Source organism: Bactrocera latifrons, unplaced genomic scaffold (genome assembly GCF_001853355.1).
Source record: "Bactrocera latifrons isolate USDA-ARS-PBARC rearing strain unplaced genomic scaffold, ASM185335v1 scaffold_233, whole genome shotgun sequence".
NCBI classification, from domain to species: Eukaryota; Metazoa; Arthropoda; class Insecta; order Diptera; family Tephritidae; genus Bactrocera; species Bactrocera latifrons.
The window spans coordinates 150,492-167,351 of record NW_017535886.1 but is presented as its reverse complement, the minus strand read 5'-3'; the positions used below and the strand labels follow the sequence as shown (position 1 = coordinate 167,351).

At 37.5% G+C, this 16,860-nt stretch overlaps 1 protein-coding gene and 1 long non-coding RNA gene across 3 annotated transcripts; both read left to right on the top strand.

The window, feature by feature from the left end:
* Window positions 1-3,686: 3,686 nt before the first annotated feature.
* On the top strand, window positions 3,687-4,425 carry LOC108968919 (60S ribosomal protein L36). 2 transcript variants are annotated; one of them, XM_018933275.1, is made up of 3 exons: window positions 3,687-3,795; window positions 3,955-4,082; window positions 4,138-4,425. In XM_018933275.1, exons 2-3 carry the CDS (start codon window positions 3,960-3,962, stop codon window positions 4,360-4,362), a joined length of 348 nt encoding a protein of 115 aa, XP_018788820.1. In that variant the 5' UTR covers window positions 3,687-3,795; window positions 3,955-3,959; the 3' UTR covers window positions 4,363-4,425. The 2 variants fall into 2 exon arrangements, with proteins under 2 accessions (XP_018788820.1, XP_018788821.1); XM_018933276.1 differs by lacking the exon at window positions 3,687-3,795 and adding an exon at window positions 3,800-3,875.
* A 1,579-nt stretch (window positions 4,426-6,004) lies between these two features.
* On the top strand, window positions 6,005-8,394 carry LOC108968921. Its single transcript, XR_001993361.1, has 3 exons — window positions 6,005-6,533; window positions 6,591-6,859; window positions 7,215-8,394. It is a non-coding gene; the product is annotated as an uncharacterized LOC108968921 (long non-coding RNA).
* The last annotated feature ends 8,466 nt before the right edge of the window (window positions 8,395-16,860 follow it).

Here is a 16,860-nt window from a genome sequence, read left to right as displayed (position 1 = left end):
TTTTGTGACTTGCTAACTGCCAGGTCTCAAATTTGAGGCAATATTTTGAGACTAAAGCTAGAGACTGTTTAGTGAATAGTAACTAGTCACAAATTGAGATTTTACCACAAAATGTCTCAAATAGAGACTAGAGACTGGTTACAGAATCCCGCTATAAATATACAATTCGTAAAGTCCATTTGGTTAATGTTCAGGAGAGCGGCTTTTCCGAAAACGTGCACCAATTTTCACTGGAAATGTTACGAGTATATATGGCGCGTTATCTATTTTCATATTTCGTTGCAATAAAAACAATAAAAATTATTACGATTTTGCACGATATTTACGCTTTAAATGGCATCACTATTCGAAATTCAATTGGGAACTAGTGATAMAAGCAGTGATCGGTTTCGAAATATCGATACTCTCGATATTCGAGACTGAACGAGAATTTGCAAAAATGAGATATACATAAACTATGTTCCTACCGCCTTTGAGAACATTTTGAAAACACATTTGTATGTTGTGGAATCTAAATTGTTCGGACCGACAACATGTATTTTCGATGAGTTTTCACTGACAACTATCAAAAGCGGCAGTCTCTTGTTCTTGCAAGATTGCACGATGACACAAAGTGAAAAAGCCCTATACCGAAATATGCAAGGCCACGAGAACACCTATTGCAGAATTTAGTGATATATGGCGGCACGAAAATAAACGGGTTTTGGTGTGACATATTTTACAATCATTGCAATCAATTTTCTGCGTGGGGTTGTTGTTATGCCGTTGCACCAAATGGAACATTATGCGATTTCTGCCCGGTGCAAGCTTTTGCAAGAGCAAGAGAATCCCCCACATATGAGAATATCAAGCAACAGCTGTATTTGTATGTGGAATGTAAATAAATATCAAGTGACAGTTTTGGGATGGCAAAACATGTCTTCCAAAAACATCTATTAAACTAGAGAAGGCACCGATTATAATGAGTGGAATGTAAGTTTTCAAGTAGTTTTCAGCGAAAACTGTGTCTTTGTTTTACAGATTTTACATGGACGAAAACAACAGTTCGTGCGAAAACCAGTTTTTCCCACGAAAACATGTTTTCGCTGTCGGTCCGAACATGGTATAATAGAAAAAAAATAATAATAATTGGAAAAATAAAAAGAAATTTAATTATCGATATTGTCAATATTCGAGTCTGAAAGAGAATTGGTAAAAATGAGAAATATATAATAACATCTAAAGGCGTGTTAAGTGTAAACGTGAATTTTTTATTTCGAGAAATACGATGTTTTCTTATTAAAACAAAAAAAATGTTGGTTTTAAAGGCACGCGCCTTACATATTCGTAAAGTGTAATTAAAAACGAGTATTTTAAGACATTTCCAGTGAAAATTGGTGCGCGTTTTCGGAAAAGCCGATTGCCGTTGATGTTTTTTAGTTAGTCAATAAAAGAAATTGGTTTAATGTTATTTTTATAAAAATATGAAAAACTTCACAATAACTTCGCTTCAACAAAAATGGCAAGGTTATGTTCGAAATTATGGAATGGCTGTTGTAAATTCGAATGGCCACTTGATTCATGCACTAATCGTTTTCGAATTATCGATTTTCTCGATATTCGATACTGATCGAGAATCGGTAAAAATGGGAAGTATATAATAGGAAAATTTATAATTCATTATTATTGCAGAAAGAAGAAGAAGTTGGACACAGAGGAATTATGAACACCGGGGTTTTCGACCGACTAGGGTTATTTTATTTCTCATTTTTACCAATTCTCTTTCAGACTCGAATATTGAGAATATCGATATTTTAATTTCTTTTTATTTTTTTCATTTATCATTATTTTTCCATTATATATCTCTCATTTTTACAAATTCTCTTTCAGACTCGAATATTGAGAATATTGATATTTTAATTTAATTTTCTTTTTTTCAATTATTATTTTTCTATTATGTATATCTTATTTTGAGCAATTCTTGTTTAGTCTCGAATATATAGATTATCGATATTTCGAAACAGATCATTGCTTGTATCACTATTGAACTTCGAACAGTGGTGCCATATATAGCGTAAATATCGTGCAAAATCATAGTTTTAACGGATTTATTACAAAAAAAACATAAAAATAGGTAAAGCGCTATACATATTTGTAAATTTGAATCAAAAACACGAGTTTTAAGACCTTTCCCGTGAAAATTGTTGCACGTTTTCGGAAAAGCCGCTCTCCTGAACCTTTAGCGTCCTTTGGCTGTGTTCCAAACGGTAGAAAATTTAAAATTTTTAAAAACAAAGGTGAAATTTTATGTTTTTCGTGGTGAATCCAAATGTGAAAGTTTTATCCGAACTAGATAAAATTTTCACAATTTATAAATGTGAATACAGATATGCATTTAGGAATTAATTAATATAAAAGAACCGATGCATACGTAAGAGATATATTATAAAATAAAATACACAGTAGGGGTATCCGCTTGCTCTTGCAAAACCCTTGCACGGTGCAAGAATTGCATATATTTCCTCTTGGTGCACCGGCACAAAAACAAACACACGCAGAAAATTATTTGCAATGGCTGTAAAATATGTCAGACCAAAACCCATATATATTTGTGTGCAATGTTACGCAAAAATATAATTGCAACCCGGTTTTAGCTGTCATTTTACATAAAGACAGATTACGTCGTTGAATTGTTGAGGAAGGCAAGTTTTAAATATATTTTATAATTTCTACTTAAACTATAAAGATTTGTTGCAGATGACAGAGAACGCGGAGATCGTAAAAATATTTTTGGCTAACTCGGTGGAGATGGAGGAGTTTCCCCACTGCCATCTCGGCAGGAGAAATTTTAACATTTTCGTTTGAACAGAGCTGAGCGTGAAATAAAAATTATGCTCAAAACTATATATTGCGCTAACAGACGTATGTTCGCTCTTTTACTTATATTTCTATACGGTTTACATGCAGACATGTGTATTCATATGAATTCTCTTTGTGCATATTTATGAATGCAGGTGCAATTGAATACACTTTAATTAAATAACCGTTCAGCTCTCGTGCCCTGTTGTTGTTGTTGTTGTTATAACGGCTGAATTCTGCCGAGTTGACAGTCTTTGGCCGGATAAAAATCCGTGTCCGTTCCGGTTTTCGTAGACCCGACTGTCGTGGGAACGGCCCTTGTATAATATCGGTGTAGTATTATTGCAATCTGCAATCTTGCTAGAGCAAGGGAACCCCTCTAGTATCTTATGCCTATACAAAATTATTAATTTGTTTATGTTATATTAATTATATGTTTCAGTTTGAAATTAACGAAGTTTCTTCTGTTTTCATTAATATTTTCATTAGAAAGCAAATAATTTGCTTTTCACTTAATTAATTTTTTTGAATATCTTAAATAACTTAAATAACAAGGCAACTATGTTTATTTTGAATTTCGACTGTCCAAATTTTATTTTCAATCTGGCAAAGGAAACTATACAATTTGTATGCACCAAAGGAATGTTTTCATCTCAACTCAACAAAGAGAAAATGTTACCCTTTTGACACCATATATATACATATTATTCATAAATTATGTACATATGTATATTGAGAGTCGTTTGAGTGTTGTAAATTAACGAACGATAATGTATTATTGGAATTAGCATTATTTAAACAAATTTTTAAGTTGACCGTATTACGAAATGGAATAAATGCAACGCTTCAAGTTTACTGAAAAAACTATTTATGTTGGCAATGCTTAAACCAAAATGGGGAAACTTCAGAAAGTGTTTGTCAACTCTACGCTCTTTCCGCTTTTTGACAGCTGCTAAGGTAGGCTGTTGTTGAAATTTTTTTTATAAAAATCTAAGAATATTATTTGCATCACAAATTATAATTCTATAGTAATACGGGTGACTTTAGATACAATATTTTCTTATTACATTATCGAATTGTTTAATAAATTATGTTCACTATGTGGATTGTTTTCAGCAATAATGGCTGTACGATACGAACTCTGCGTTGGTCTCAACAAGGGACATAAAACATCGAAGGTGAAGAATGTTAAATATACTGGAGACAAAAAGGTGAAGGGACTTAGAGGATCCCGTTTGAAGAACGTAAGTATATATAAATAAATAATTCGTATATACATACTTATAGCAATTTCTTTAGATTCAAACCCGGCATACTAAATTCATGCGCGACTTGGTGCGTGAAGTTGTTGGACATGCTCCCTACGAGAAGAGAACCATGGAATTGTTGAAAGTTTCAAAGGATAAACGTGCCCTGAAATTTTTAAAACGTCGGTTAGGCACACACATTCGTGCGAAGAGGAAGCGTGAGGAGTTGTCTAACATCCTCACACAAATGAGAAAGGCGCAAACTCACGCAAAGTAATTGAGCAAAAATGTTTATTAGAAAACTTAGAAATAAAATAAGAACAAGTGTTCTGCAAAAGAATTGTGAAAAGTGTTGTGATTCTTAACTTATACATAGACGGAATACTTGCCAAGTACTAATTTACCACAAGGCCTGGACAATTTAGTTATCAGATGTTAAATGATTCCTATTAAAGGATACATTTCTATAACAATAGTGAAACTTCATGTAAATAGTTTTGTAAGCTTGTAAATGACCTGCCATTTCTTCTCTTCGTGAATAAGTGCTCTAGATATTTGGATGTTGTAAAATTTAGAATAGCATCCCCGGATTTCGGATATAAAATGGGTATCACTGGAAAGGTGACGTTCTCCAGATCACGCATATATATATATATATATAGTTGCCGCTGACTTATGGTTTTAAAGATATTTGCATTTAAAGTTGAAAAATTGACAACTTTTACATTGATAATTTGTATATTGCGAATAACTTTTTCACTTATATTATGCACTTTTCACTTACTAACACTTCACTATGAGGTTTCTGTATATTAATTTTTTTTAATATCTGTTGTAAATAAAGCTTGATTTTTGAAGAGCGGCGCGAAAAAAAGAACCATGGCAACCCTTTTCTTATTGTGCAAATGCACAGAATTTAACTAAAATAAAATAATTAAAATAAACATTGTAGAACAATGCTTCAATTTTTTGTTGGTGACACATTCACATGTGTACGCATATGTATGTATGTATGATTGTGTATTATTTGTTCTGAAGTGTATAGAAATATATGTATGTATGTACATATAAGTATATATGAATGTATCAACAAGCAGATTAATGCGCGCATATGTAATATGTATAAGTGATAAAATCATAATTTGACTGAACGCGCACATTCGTATACATATAAGCAAATAATAAGATTCATATCAGAGACCTGCAATGGGATTATGATTTAAATTATTTAGATTATGATTTTATGGTATATTAAAACAACTGACTTTCGATATTTCAATACTTAATAAGGTGAATTAAGCCTGTTAGTTCTAAATAAATAAATGTTTTTAATCATTTGTAATAGAAAATTAATTCCATTATTCACCAAATTACAAAACGTTTCATAATATATATTTAAATTTCGCATTTTCTTTGATTTTCATTATTTTAAATTTTTATTAGCGATCTTGAACGGCGGCATTAAATTCCTCCGTTCACATATATTTTTGRTATAATTTCAATCTGGCCGTTCCAGTCATTCCAATTGCAAAACGTCAAAACCTACTCAATCCAGTCAACTGTCAAAGTTCGGTAGGTTTTGACGTTTAGCAATTGGTCTCTCACTTCCAGTGAGAGAGAAGTTGGGGATCTCATTATCTCTGATTGAAATCTTAGCAAAAAAATATGTAAACGGATGGATTTGTTGCATGGTTCAATACCACTTATAAAAAATGTTAAACAATGAAAATTAAATAAATTTGTGAAGTTTAAAGGTATTTGATGAAAGGTTTTGTAATTTGAAGCATTATAGTATTATTTTCAATGGAAAATGATTAAATCCTTTTATTGGGCATTGAAAGGTCAAATATGAGTTGTTCTAATAAATAACCACTATATTGTAATTTTTATTGGTACTAAATGTTGGTTGTTTTAATTTAAATGCCCAAAAATTATTATTTTGCCCAATCTGGTCATAATGGAAAATGTTATAAAAAACGGTAATCTATTGCTATTGGCATTGATAAATCTTTATGTGTGCATTTGTTATCACACCAAAATCATTTGCGAAATGCCGTCGGGTAGATAGGTTCGAGCCAAGAATGATAGAGAAAGAGATTACGTAATGCGCATGTTTGCTTTCAGTCAGCTGTTTTTGCTGACGTCACGGTTGACTTATTATTCGTCCGCGCCTTTGAATTTGAATCTGAATTGTATTTTCGAGTGTAGTATTAATTGCGACCTTTTATTTATTTTAAAATGCGTTGCGCAGTGTTCGGATGCTATAATAACAATGTTAAAAATATTGCTACGGAGTAGAGATTTTTAAATTCCCTAAAGATAAAACAGTACTAAAACAATGGATTCATTTTTGTCGTCGGGCGGACTAAATTCATGTTAAAAATGAGTTCATTTATGAAGTACACTGTACTCCAGAAGCTTCCGAAAGCAACTTGCAGTTTATAATGGGTAATAATATCGATTTGATTACAATAATAGTACGTTTATAACCAAACACTCTTGCAGGTTTAAGTTCGAGGAATCCGACGAAGTTACTACCTACCGCTTTTCCCACGTTAAGCACTGCTCCTGGAGAGGTTAGTGAACGACAGAAAAGGATGTAGTCTCGTTTAAACCAGGACGTTTTAGAAATTTTTTGGCGTCATCAGGTTAAAAGGCGGTCTTCACAATCACCCTGACAGGCAGGAATTGAAATATAGGCTCCGTTCACAATGAAGGAAATGTTAAAGTCGACAACACATCAGATTTGGAAGGGAATTACTTATCTCTAATCGGTAATTATCAAAAAATTAAGTTGTCATAAAAGTCTTGCGTGTTAGCGCGTGAAATGAGCTTTCCAAAAAGGTATAAAACTAGAACTACGCGTTCTCAGCGCCAACTAGCGAAAATACCGCAAAACTTTTTTGACAACTAATATTAAACGTACATAGTATTATAAACCTAAAACTACAGAAAACATTCTTATATAAAAATGTATTGATGTTAACAAATGCAAATATATACTTACATATAAACTAAGTTTTTGCATACTAACCGCTGTTTCTTATCTTAATTATAATAATAATCTTAACCAACAGTTTTTTTCCTTTTATTTATACGCATGTATGTATGTTTATTATATTTTTRCAGGTAATATTTTTCAACGTGATTTGGAGATTCTCAACAACGACGGACTTGAGCATTTGGCAGGGTATATCGGCAATAAACTCGGTAAAGACAACCCCCAAATTTGTGCCAATTCACAAAATTGTTCATCTTATACTTGGGTGGGTACCCTTTCTGAAGGAGAACTCTCAAAACCAACAGATATGTACATACATATGTTGATGGAGCATATGAGAGCCATGCAAGCAGTATTTGACGACACAGGTGTACTGATTTGCATATACATATGTATGTACAAATTATGTTCAAAAGCACTTAGATTTAAGTAAGTTTGTAAACCGTTGCACGAAAGTAAAAAACTGTTTTTTTAGAGCTAGAGTGTATTTTAGGATTCGTTCCTTAACCCTTAAATGCCCAAGGTCTCAGATTTTCGTAAAAAATGTATATGTTATGTAAAAATATATGTGGAACGTGGTTCCTTAGACGATTTTTTGAAAAAAATTACTTTCAGAGAAATTAAGGCCCTTGGATCGATGTTTCCGGATAGTGACCGCATTGCTTCACTTGCACCCGATAGTCTATGGGACTTCATTAATTCGCTGGGGCTAAGTGAGTCAATGTGATTCAGGAGAGAACACAATAGAAAAAAGGTCGGGGTGCATTCCTCATCTTTGAACCAATCAAATTTGCAAATTTCCACTGGAAATCCTAACTCTATCTATAAAAGGATTTTATATGTTAACTTAATTAATACTTGATATAAATTCGAAGCTTTGAAAATGCAGCAGAGCATTACTAAGCAATGAGCAAATATTGTTTGCACTACGCAAGGAGAAGTAAGTAAGTTCGAGAGGGGTTTGAGGTTAAATAACGGCTGACTTCATTTAATATGGATAGACAGGTCGAACAATGTAAGGATAAAACAAAGAAGAATATAGAAATGGTATACAGAGTTGCAAGGGGTACATAGTTCTACTGTAACGACCGATTCTGCATTGTGATACTTGTGACTTGTGACGATTTTGTAATTCTGTAAATGACAGTCACAAAAATCTATTACATTTCATTATTTAGAGATGTATTTATACCTGAATGAAAATAAATATTTCGATAACACATATCAAATTTTCTATGTCACAGTCAAAAACAATAATTACCAATAAAAATAAAAATGTATCTGGATTGTTTCAGAATATTTACAAAATTTGTGTGAATTTCATTTATTCTTACTTTTTTCGTGTTTGAGTTGCTTCTTTTTTATTGGCGTAGACACCGCAAACACGATTATACCAATAAAGCGATATTAACAACAGTTGCTTACAAAATATAAAAAGTCGACAATCGAATAATATCTATGATGATCTCTATTCAGTATTTTGAAAATTGCAATTTAAAAATAGCATTTTAGTTTTGTGGCTTGCTATCTATAAGGTCACAAATTTGGAACAATATTTTGTGACTAAATACTAGAGACTGTGTTGTGCACTGTAACTAGTCACAAATTGAGACTTTAGCTCAAAATGTCTCAAATAGTGACTAGAGACTGTTTACAGGCTTTCGCTATTAAAGTAGTATTTTATTTCGGACAGTTGCCTGTTCCAGTTACCACTTTCTACGGTAGCGACGGTGTTGTCGACTACCTGAAGTTATTTTGATATGAACTTAACACTTTGAGTTTCCTTCTAAAACTGTTTTATTTGATAATGTGTAAGCTTACAGCTAGCCTACCATTCTTACCGTAGCTGCTGCCGGTAGCGTAGGTCTTTAATTGTCGGTATACGTAATTCAGCGATGTGCCGCAAGTTTGCTTCTCTTAGCTTGTGGAGAAATGGTAGGCTTAGTAGGGTATGATGAGAGGTTATGTTGATCCGAGCTGAGGCAGACTGTTGTTCAAGTCTCTTCGGGTATCCATTGCGAGTAAAGTATTTGGTGCCATTGATAAAAAGCGGTGCGTTCGAGTGTAACAAGATTAGTGCCATTAATAAACATTTCAGGGCCATTATCTGTGCTAGCTTTGACTATTGCATCGTTTATCAAATCGACAATGGGGGATAAGTCGCTGAGCTTGGTGGAACAGTGTGCTACAGAACCGGAGTGTAGGCTTTGTGCGCAAGTTTCAGTTTCGGCCTCTTTACAGAACGTTGCCATTAGCGTATCAATGCTGGATATAACAGCAGTGAAACGGGAAAAATATTTATTTTCTTTCATAATACCTTAGGTCTAATAAAACAAAAATTTCTAGCTTTGCTAAACAATTGGCTTATTGTACCTCATGTGAAACTCTCCTTCATAACCGCCTCCAAATCACTACTGCATCGACAATAGCAGGGTTTATTATATTAAATTTAGCCAGTGTGATTGCAATTAATCAATTTTGAGTCTCTGGTGCTAATATTCTGTTTCTAGCCAAAAGTATTTCATAGAGGCGCGACGAATCTATTTGTTCCCTTTTTTTTTACATCGAGAATCTTATTGACCGTATTCGTGAGGACGTTAATCTGCTCCTGAGTTTTGGAATTAATGACGATCTTATTATTGTTTGACTGTATTAGTTCTTGATCCGTTAGTTTTGTTTGTAGTAAGTCATTGAAGGCAGGCGTGCCGGCTATTACCTTCAGGGCGGAGCCCAAAAAGGTTAGGCTCCGAGCATGCCTATGGTGTACTCTTAATGTCCCTAATAAAGTACGTAAATGCCTGGTGTCTATTTCTAGGATCTTCCTCATGTGTGATTGTGGGAAGGCGCTAATCAAGTCTGTTGTTTCTTGTATGTATTGTCCATATTCCGTTAAGTTTGATATATGCCTTTTGTACCTCGTCTCGTTCCAAATTACTGCAGTACCGTCTAGCATCGGTATGTAGTCCGCGTACGAGTAGTCCGTTAATTTGGAAGCTGTCAGCGCGGCCGAAGTCAAAAGTGTGAAGATGGGCGTGTGCCTGAAATTCAAAATAAAAACTATGTAAAAAAGGTATTATTTCGAGAGTTTCACTTGAGGTTGTCCTTGTGGACTACCCTACCTTTAATAAGAACGGTTGTTCCTAGGTCAGCGTCAATCCTTTCCTCGAAATACAGTGGAGTGACCTTGTCGCCTAGTCTCTTGTTGGACCTTACCGGGCGGTACGCATTACTCCGCTCCAGCTGTTCTTGTTGGGCTTTCTGTAGTCTGGCAGCAATATCCGGGAAAATGTGTAAGCTGGCATGGATAACCTCAATCGGCTTCATGCCCGTCACTGAATGGAACGTCCTATTATATTCCACGGCGGCCTGAAGAAAGAGTTCAACTACGTTTTGTATCTGCCTTTGCAGTTTTAGACATCTGGCGATTTCCATTAATTAAATCCATTGAATTAAATGAAGGTTCGTTGTCACAGTACACAGTTTTTATTTCCGCCGCTGCATCATAAGCGGCTTGATCGTACTGCTTTTCATACATCTCGCTTCTTTCCTCCGTCAAATAGTCTGACGTCTGTAGTCCGACGTTCTTCGAGAATTCGCAGGTCTCTTCAACGCGCCTTGACTATTGTTAAAAGGATGTGCTATAGGTAAGCTTGAGTTATGCGTAATCTGGTTGTTATGGTTTGGAAAGTTAGTGCTCTGACGGAACCTCGAGAATGGATTGACCTCAATTTTCTCAACTTGGCCACGCTTTGGAGGGCGAGTTCCTTGCTCCCTGGTGAAATAAGGGTTTTCTCCAGTCCTCCTCCAGACTGGTTTTCTCCAGTCCTTTAGGAATGTCGGACTGCTTAACAAAACGAAACGTTCATGGGTCTGATCAAAATACAGAAGCTATCTGACCTTATACAATAAGGAGATTAGGTCTGCAAAGCAGGCGAGCTTCAGGAGATTCTGCGAGAATGTCGCCTCCAGAAGTGGCTCGGCTGCACAGAGCTCTGGCCAGGGGCACAAATGACACAGAAATAGCAATTAAAAGAAGTGATGGGACATTTACGAAAAGCGCAGAGGACAGAGCCACGTAGCTTCTACGCGTGCACTTCCGGGAAACAGTTCAGGAAGACCAATGTCTACCAGTGATCGAACACGGGTCATCCCGCGAGGATTGGAATATCGCCAAACAGCTATTTACGGCGGACTCGATCAGATGGGCAATGGCCTCGTTTGAGAGATTCAAGTCTCCGGGAGTGGATGGCATCTTTCCGGCGCTGTTACAACAGTGTGAGCAGTTTTTACTGCCTCACCTGGGTCGGCTGCTGAGAGAGAGCCTTGCAATGGCGTACATCCCCGAAGTATGGAGGACAGCGAAGGTCATCTTCATACCCAATGTAGGAAGGCACAACTACTCATTGGGAAAATTTTTCAGGCCAATCAAGCTTACGTCTGCTCACAAAGGGGTGTGTTATCACCCCTGCTCATAAAAATTAATAATCGACAATTGTCCTTGCCTTAGCGTTGCTAGCTCTTGCTCGAGCAGATGCAATGGTCGCTTGTCTGAGCATGTAAAATCTAAACGACTAATCATAGCGTCGAAATTAAGGACCGTGTTGAATGATGCTAAAACTGCATCAGCCGATTCCCTAATTCTGTTGCGAATTATGAGGACAGCTTGGTAGTGTTTCGAATAACCCACGTAGGAGACATATTGCTCCTGTGAGCCATCGAACTTTGGAAGTGATTTGACTGCATCCAGGCCTCCATGACATTCTACCACGTCTATAATATTTATTGGTTCGTAAGTCTTAATTTCAGCAGTAGCCACAGTTGTGGCCAGAAACTGGTTTTTAAGCTGCCCTAGCTTACTTTCAAAGTCTTTCCTTTGTACTTGTAGTGCGGCACTGACCGTCGCATTGATAATACCCTGCAGGGTTTGTTAATTCATGTCTTGTTCGCGCCTGAGACGTGTGCTTGTCAAAAGTTGGTTGTCAAGTCTGTCCAACAGTTCACTGGTTTCAAGTTTGCTCATGCGAGGTAGTTAAGATGGCACGGACGGGTAGCGGACGTAAGTACACAAAAAAAGACCAAAAATAGGAAACAGGAGTTCAAAGTACAACCCTGATTTCGTTATAATAAATAGTGTTGTACTTTGAACTCCAACTTAACTATTATAACCAAAACAGGGTTGTACTTTGAACTCCTGTTTCCCATTTTTGGTATTTTTTTGTGCACTAACCACATTGTCAAATTATCACTAATATAATTATAAACCGAAGGCAGAGAGAAAAAAAGTTTTACTTACATAATTTATCCGTGGGGTCTTGATTCCTCTGCCTCCAGTTGATGGTGATGGTGGTGGGCCACCGTGGGTTACCCCACGTTGGGCGCCAGTTATTTTATTCCGATAGTTGCCTGTTCGAGTTACCACTTATATAAATTATTTTAAATCTCTATTTCTGAACCTACCTACTACGTGAAGTTATTTTGAAATGAACTTAACACTTTGAGTTTCCTTCTTAAACTATTACTTACAGCTAGTCTACCATTCTTACCGTCGCTGCTGCCGTTAGCGTCGGTCTTTAATTGCTCATGCATTGCACTGATCATCAAATTACAGCAGCTGACCAAACATTTAATTTTTCAGACTGCAAGCATTGCAATTTTTGGCAGCATGGGAACTGCAGTACGTTAACTACTGTTAACTCATAGACTTAATACTATTTACTACGAACTATTTCGCCTCCACAAAACCTCCTCCCGAAGTAGAGAGCTTATGCTTAAAATTTTATGGCCAATTACTGTCCTTCAAATGGTTAAAGCCATAGTTGATCTACTGGCATTTTCTACTACTTTTTGTGCTCTTTAGTCTCATAGATACAGCCAAATACATCAAAGCGCCGATTAATCTTGGATATGTGTATTTCGCATTATCGCCTCGTTTTTACTTTATTGATTCCCAGATGGTTTTCTGCGATATATGAAAATATATACTCAAAAACGGTTAACCGATATCCTTATCATAATTTGGCGAGAGCGCTTCCTCCATTGTTTTAACCCACTTCCATTGTTTAATGCTAACAACAAATCATCTAGGTATATTATGGCCAACATAATCTTACAACTACGTACGTAAAAACATGGATCAAATTTCGTTGATTTTAGTTCAATCTTGTTTAGAGTTAATAAAAATTTGAGCAGTATTACAATGTGTCATCGACCAAGTGGGGCGAGTTTAACGCATTTGGTTTGGTTTCCAAAATAGCTTCAAATGGAGCAATGTTTAAATGGTTCCAAATGGTTTATTATTATATTACATTATTGATTACTACTTACCGCAGTATGGCCTTCCACTTACCCGGCTGATCGATGAATAAGCTCAAACACGTTGTGCAGTGGCATATATGCACAAGGGCACTTGCATTTACCATGCAGATCAGCACAGCTAGGATAGGGGGAACACATATGGCAGCTTACAAACAACAAGTATATAAGATAACTAATTGGAGCTTGCGCCTACCTGCTTATGCTTATGCGAAGAAGGAGAAATAGCAAATATACAAATTGCACATCAAGTAAGCAGAAGTTTTACAGTTGGAATAATGTATATAATATGATATAATATGAAGTTCGTGGCAATTTAAAGAGAAATGAAAATGAAACATTCAACTGTAAAATAAACATAGAGATTGAACATTACAATATTTATATACATATGGGTAAGGGTTGTCAACATCGCCACCCCGTGAATCAACCATCAATGTCCAGAATGGCTAGTTTTGAGACAGCTCGTTGTTTAATTCCTGTCGAAGTTCGTACGTCTGCTCGTCGTACTTCACCATCAGTTCCAGGGTATACTTTTTCCACTCTACCGCGGCACCATTCTCGTCGTGGAACGTTAGGATAACATATAGACACCAACTCTCCTTCTTTCAATGGCTTCGTTCTATGGCACCATTTCACACGGCGAGTCAATGTAGGTAGATACTCAGTAATCCACCTCTTCCAAAAATGATCCCTCAATTGACGCGCGACGCGCCACTGCTTACGTAGCATACAAGTATTTCCCAAGTCAGTGTCTGCTTTAGGAGTTTGGGGCGTCTTGTCTGCTCCCAGAATGAAATCGTTAGGAGTCAGAGGCTGTTCTTGATCGGCAGTGATAGGCATATGCGTCAGTGGACGAGAGTTAACGACGTTCTCAGCTTCAATCAGGAAACTAATCAGAATATGCTCTCTTTCCTTTAAAGTGTGACGTAGAACTCGCTTGACGCACTGTACCATTCTCTCCGATGCGCCACCTTCTGAAGGATTAAATGGGGAATTAAACACCCACTGGACGTTTTTCTGTGATAATTCACTTTGTAAGCGACCGCAGTCGAATACTTCCGCGAATCGCTTTGCTTCTCGGTCGGCGCCAACGAAATTCTTTCCATTGTCAGACCTAATTCTTTTGGGCGCACCACGTCTATTCACAAAATTACGTAAGGCAATAATACAGGAATCAGTACTCAAATCGTGAGCCAGTTCTAGGTGTACAGCTCTCACTGTAAGGCATGTAAAGAGAGCAACCCATCTCTTCTCGGTACTGCGTCGAACAGTCAGAGTGACTGGGCCAAAGTAATCCAGGCCGGTATAGCTAAACGGCCGAACATAAGGAGTAAGTCTGTCCGACGGAAGCGGTTCCATCCAAGGCGCTGACGGGGTAGCTTTATTCAAGCGGTATACATTGCAACTAGCAATGACGTTGCGTAACACACTTCTTAGTCGTGGGACCCAATAATTACGGCGGATGTCACCAATAGTAGCTTCTGTGTTTTGGTGGCACATGGCGCTATGGTGATGTAACACCAACAATTTTGTAAAGGCATGATCAGGCGGTAGAATAATAGGACGTCATGTGCTGATTGGAAGCCAGCTGGCGGCGTCGATGCGTCCCTGTACTCGAAGAACACCTTTTTCATCTATATATGGTGAGAGTTGTAACCGTGTGCTGTCGTGACTATTTTCAATGGACACTTCGCGTTGTACAATGCATCATAAAAGGCGTTTAGCATTGTCTACTTCTTGGGCTCTTAAACCATAACATTGATTTGGCTGTATACGACGACGACAATGGTCGACAAAGCGTAAGACCCAGGCAACGGTTCTCACCAATCTGGGAAAGGAAGAAAATCTTTTAAAACCTATAAAATTACAATTCACGATGACTAAAGTAAATTTGGACCGAAGCTCTTCATCAGGTCCAGAAACAGGACTTCTGAAGGCCAAGCTTGTTCGTCCTGGCGAAAGAACGGGGGCCCCCGCGACCAACGTGCTGTTTGATTAAAATTGGTGCAATCATTTGTTCGCGTGGCATCATCGGCAACATTGTGCTTCGTGGGTATCTACCTCCAATTTGATATGCTTGTTGAAGCCATTATCTCGGCTATCCTATGCTGAACGAAAGGCTTGTAACGACGATGTTCACTTTTGTATCCATTTGATAACCGTTTTTGAGTCACTCCACAGGATACAATCTTTGATGTTTAGAGAATGTTCGTCGCGGATACACTGCATAAGCCGAGTGCCCAAAACCGCTGCCTGAAGTTCGAGGCGTGGCTCGGTAAGGGTTTTCATTGGCGCACATTTTGTCTTGGCACAAACGAATGCAACATTAAATTCACCAGATAAAGATTGAGATCGAATATAAGCAACGGCGGCGAAGACATCTTCACTAGCATCAATAAATATGTGCCCCATTTCTGAAATAGTAACGAGGTATGGCATATTTGACAATCTCGGGTAGCTGTTTACGCCACTTCGCCCAAGCAGCATTTACGTCGTTTGGCAATGGGTCGTTCCAGTGGATATCGTTTTTCCAAAGCTCACGCAGAAGTAACTTGGCCCCAATGACGAAATTGCTCAGAAATCCTAGAGGGTCAAATATCGACATGACGATACTTAGAAGTTCTTTTTTAGTAGGGCGTCTCTGACCATTTATCACCGCTTCAGCGACGTTATGAAATTTCAGTTTGAAGCCGAAACAATCTGATGATGGCTGCCAAAACAAGCCCAGTACCTTCTCACCAACGAAATCTTCTCTCTTGCCAATCGATCGTGTAACGTCAGTACCACCAAGCGCGGCTTACACCTTCGAAGAATTGGATGTAAAATTGCGAAGCTAAAACCCATCATACGTATGAATCGCTGGGACCTGTTCTGACACGGAAATGGCTTCCTCTTCTGAGCTGAAGCTATCAAGGAAGTCTTCGACATAATGGTGATCCAATATTGCTTTTACTGCACGGGCCGTGGTTCCGTGTTCATTTTGGTGCTCTAGCCCGTTAACTTTTTTTACATAATTTGCAGCACATGGTGAACAAGTAGCACCAAACGTCGTCACACACATTTCGTAAATATCCGGCGGTTGCGTAGCGTCACCATCAAGCCAGAGGAACCTCTGTGCACATCTATCATCTTCTCGTATAATGACTTGATGGAGCATCTCTTTGATGTCTCCACATACGGCAACTGCGCCCTCACGAAAACGAAACGATATCGACGGGAATGGGCGATATTCTTGTGGACAAGAGCTGTGAGTTGAGGGAGATTCCACCTACCTCAGCAGCGGCGTCGAAAACCATACGTAGTTTTCCGGGTTTGTTGAGATTAGCAACGGCAAAGTATGGTAAATACCAAGTTGTAGGTGTACACACAGCAGCTTCTGCTGGCGGCAGTTTTCGTGCATGACGTATGAGTCCATGATCTTCTTGTATTCGGCGGCAAAATCTGCATCACGACTCATCC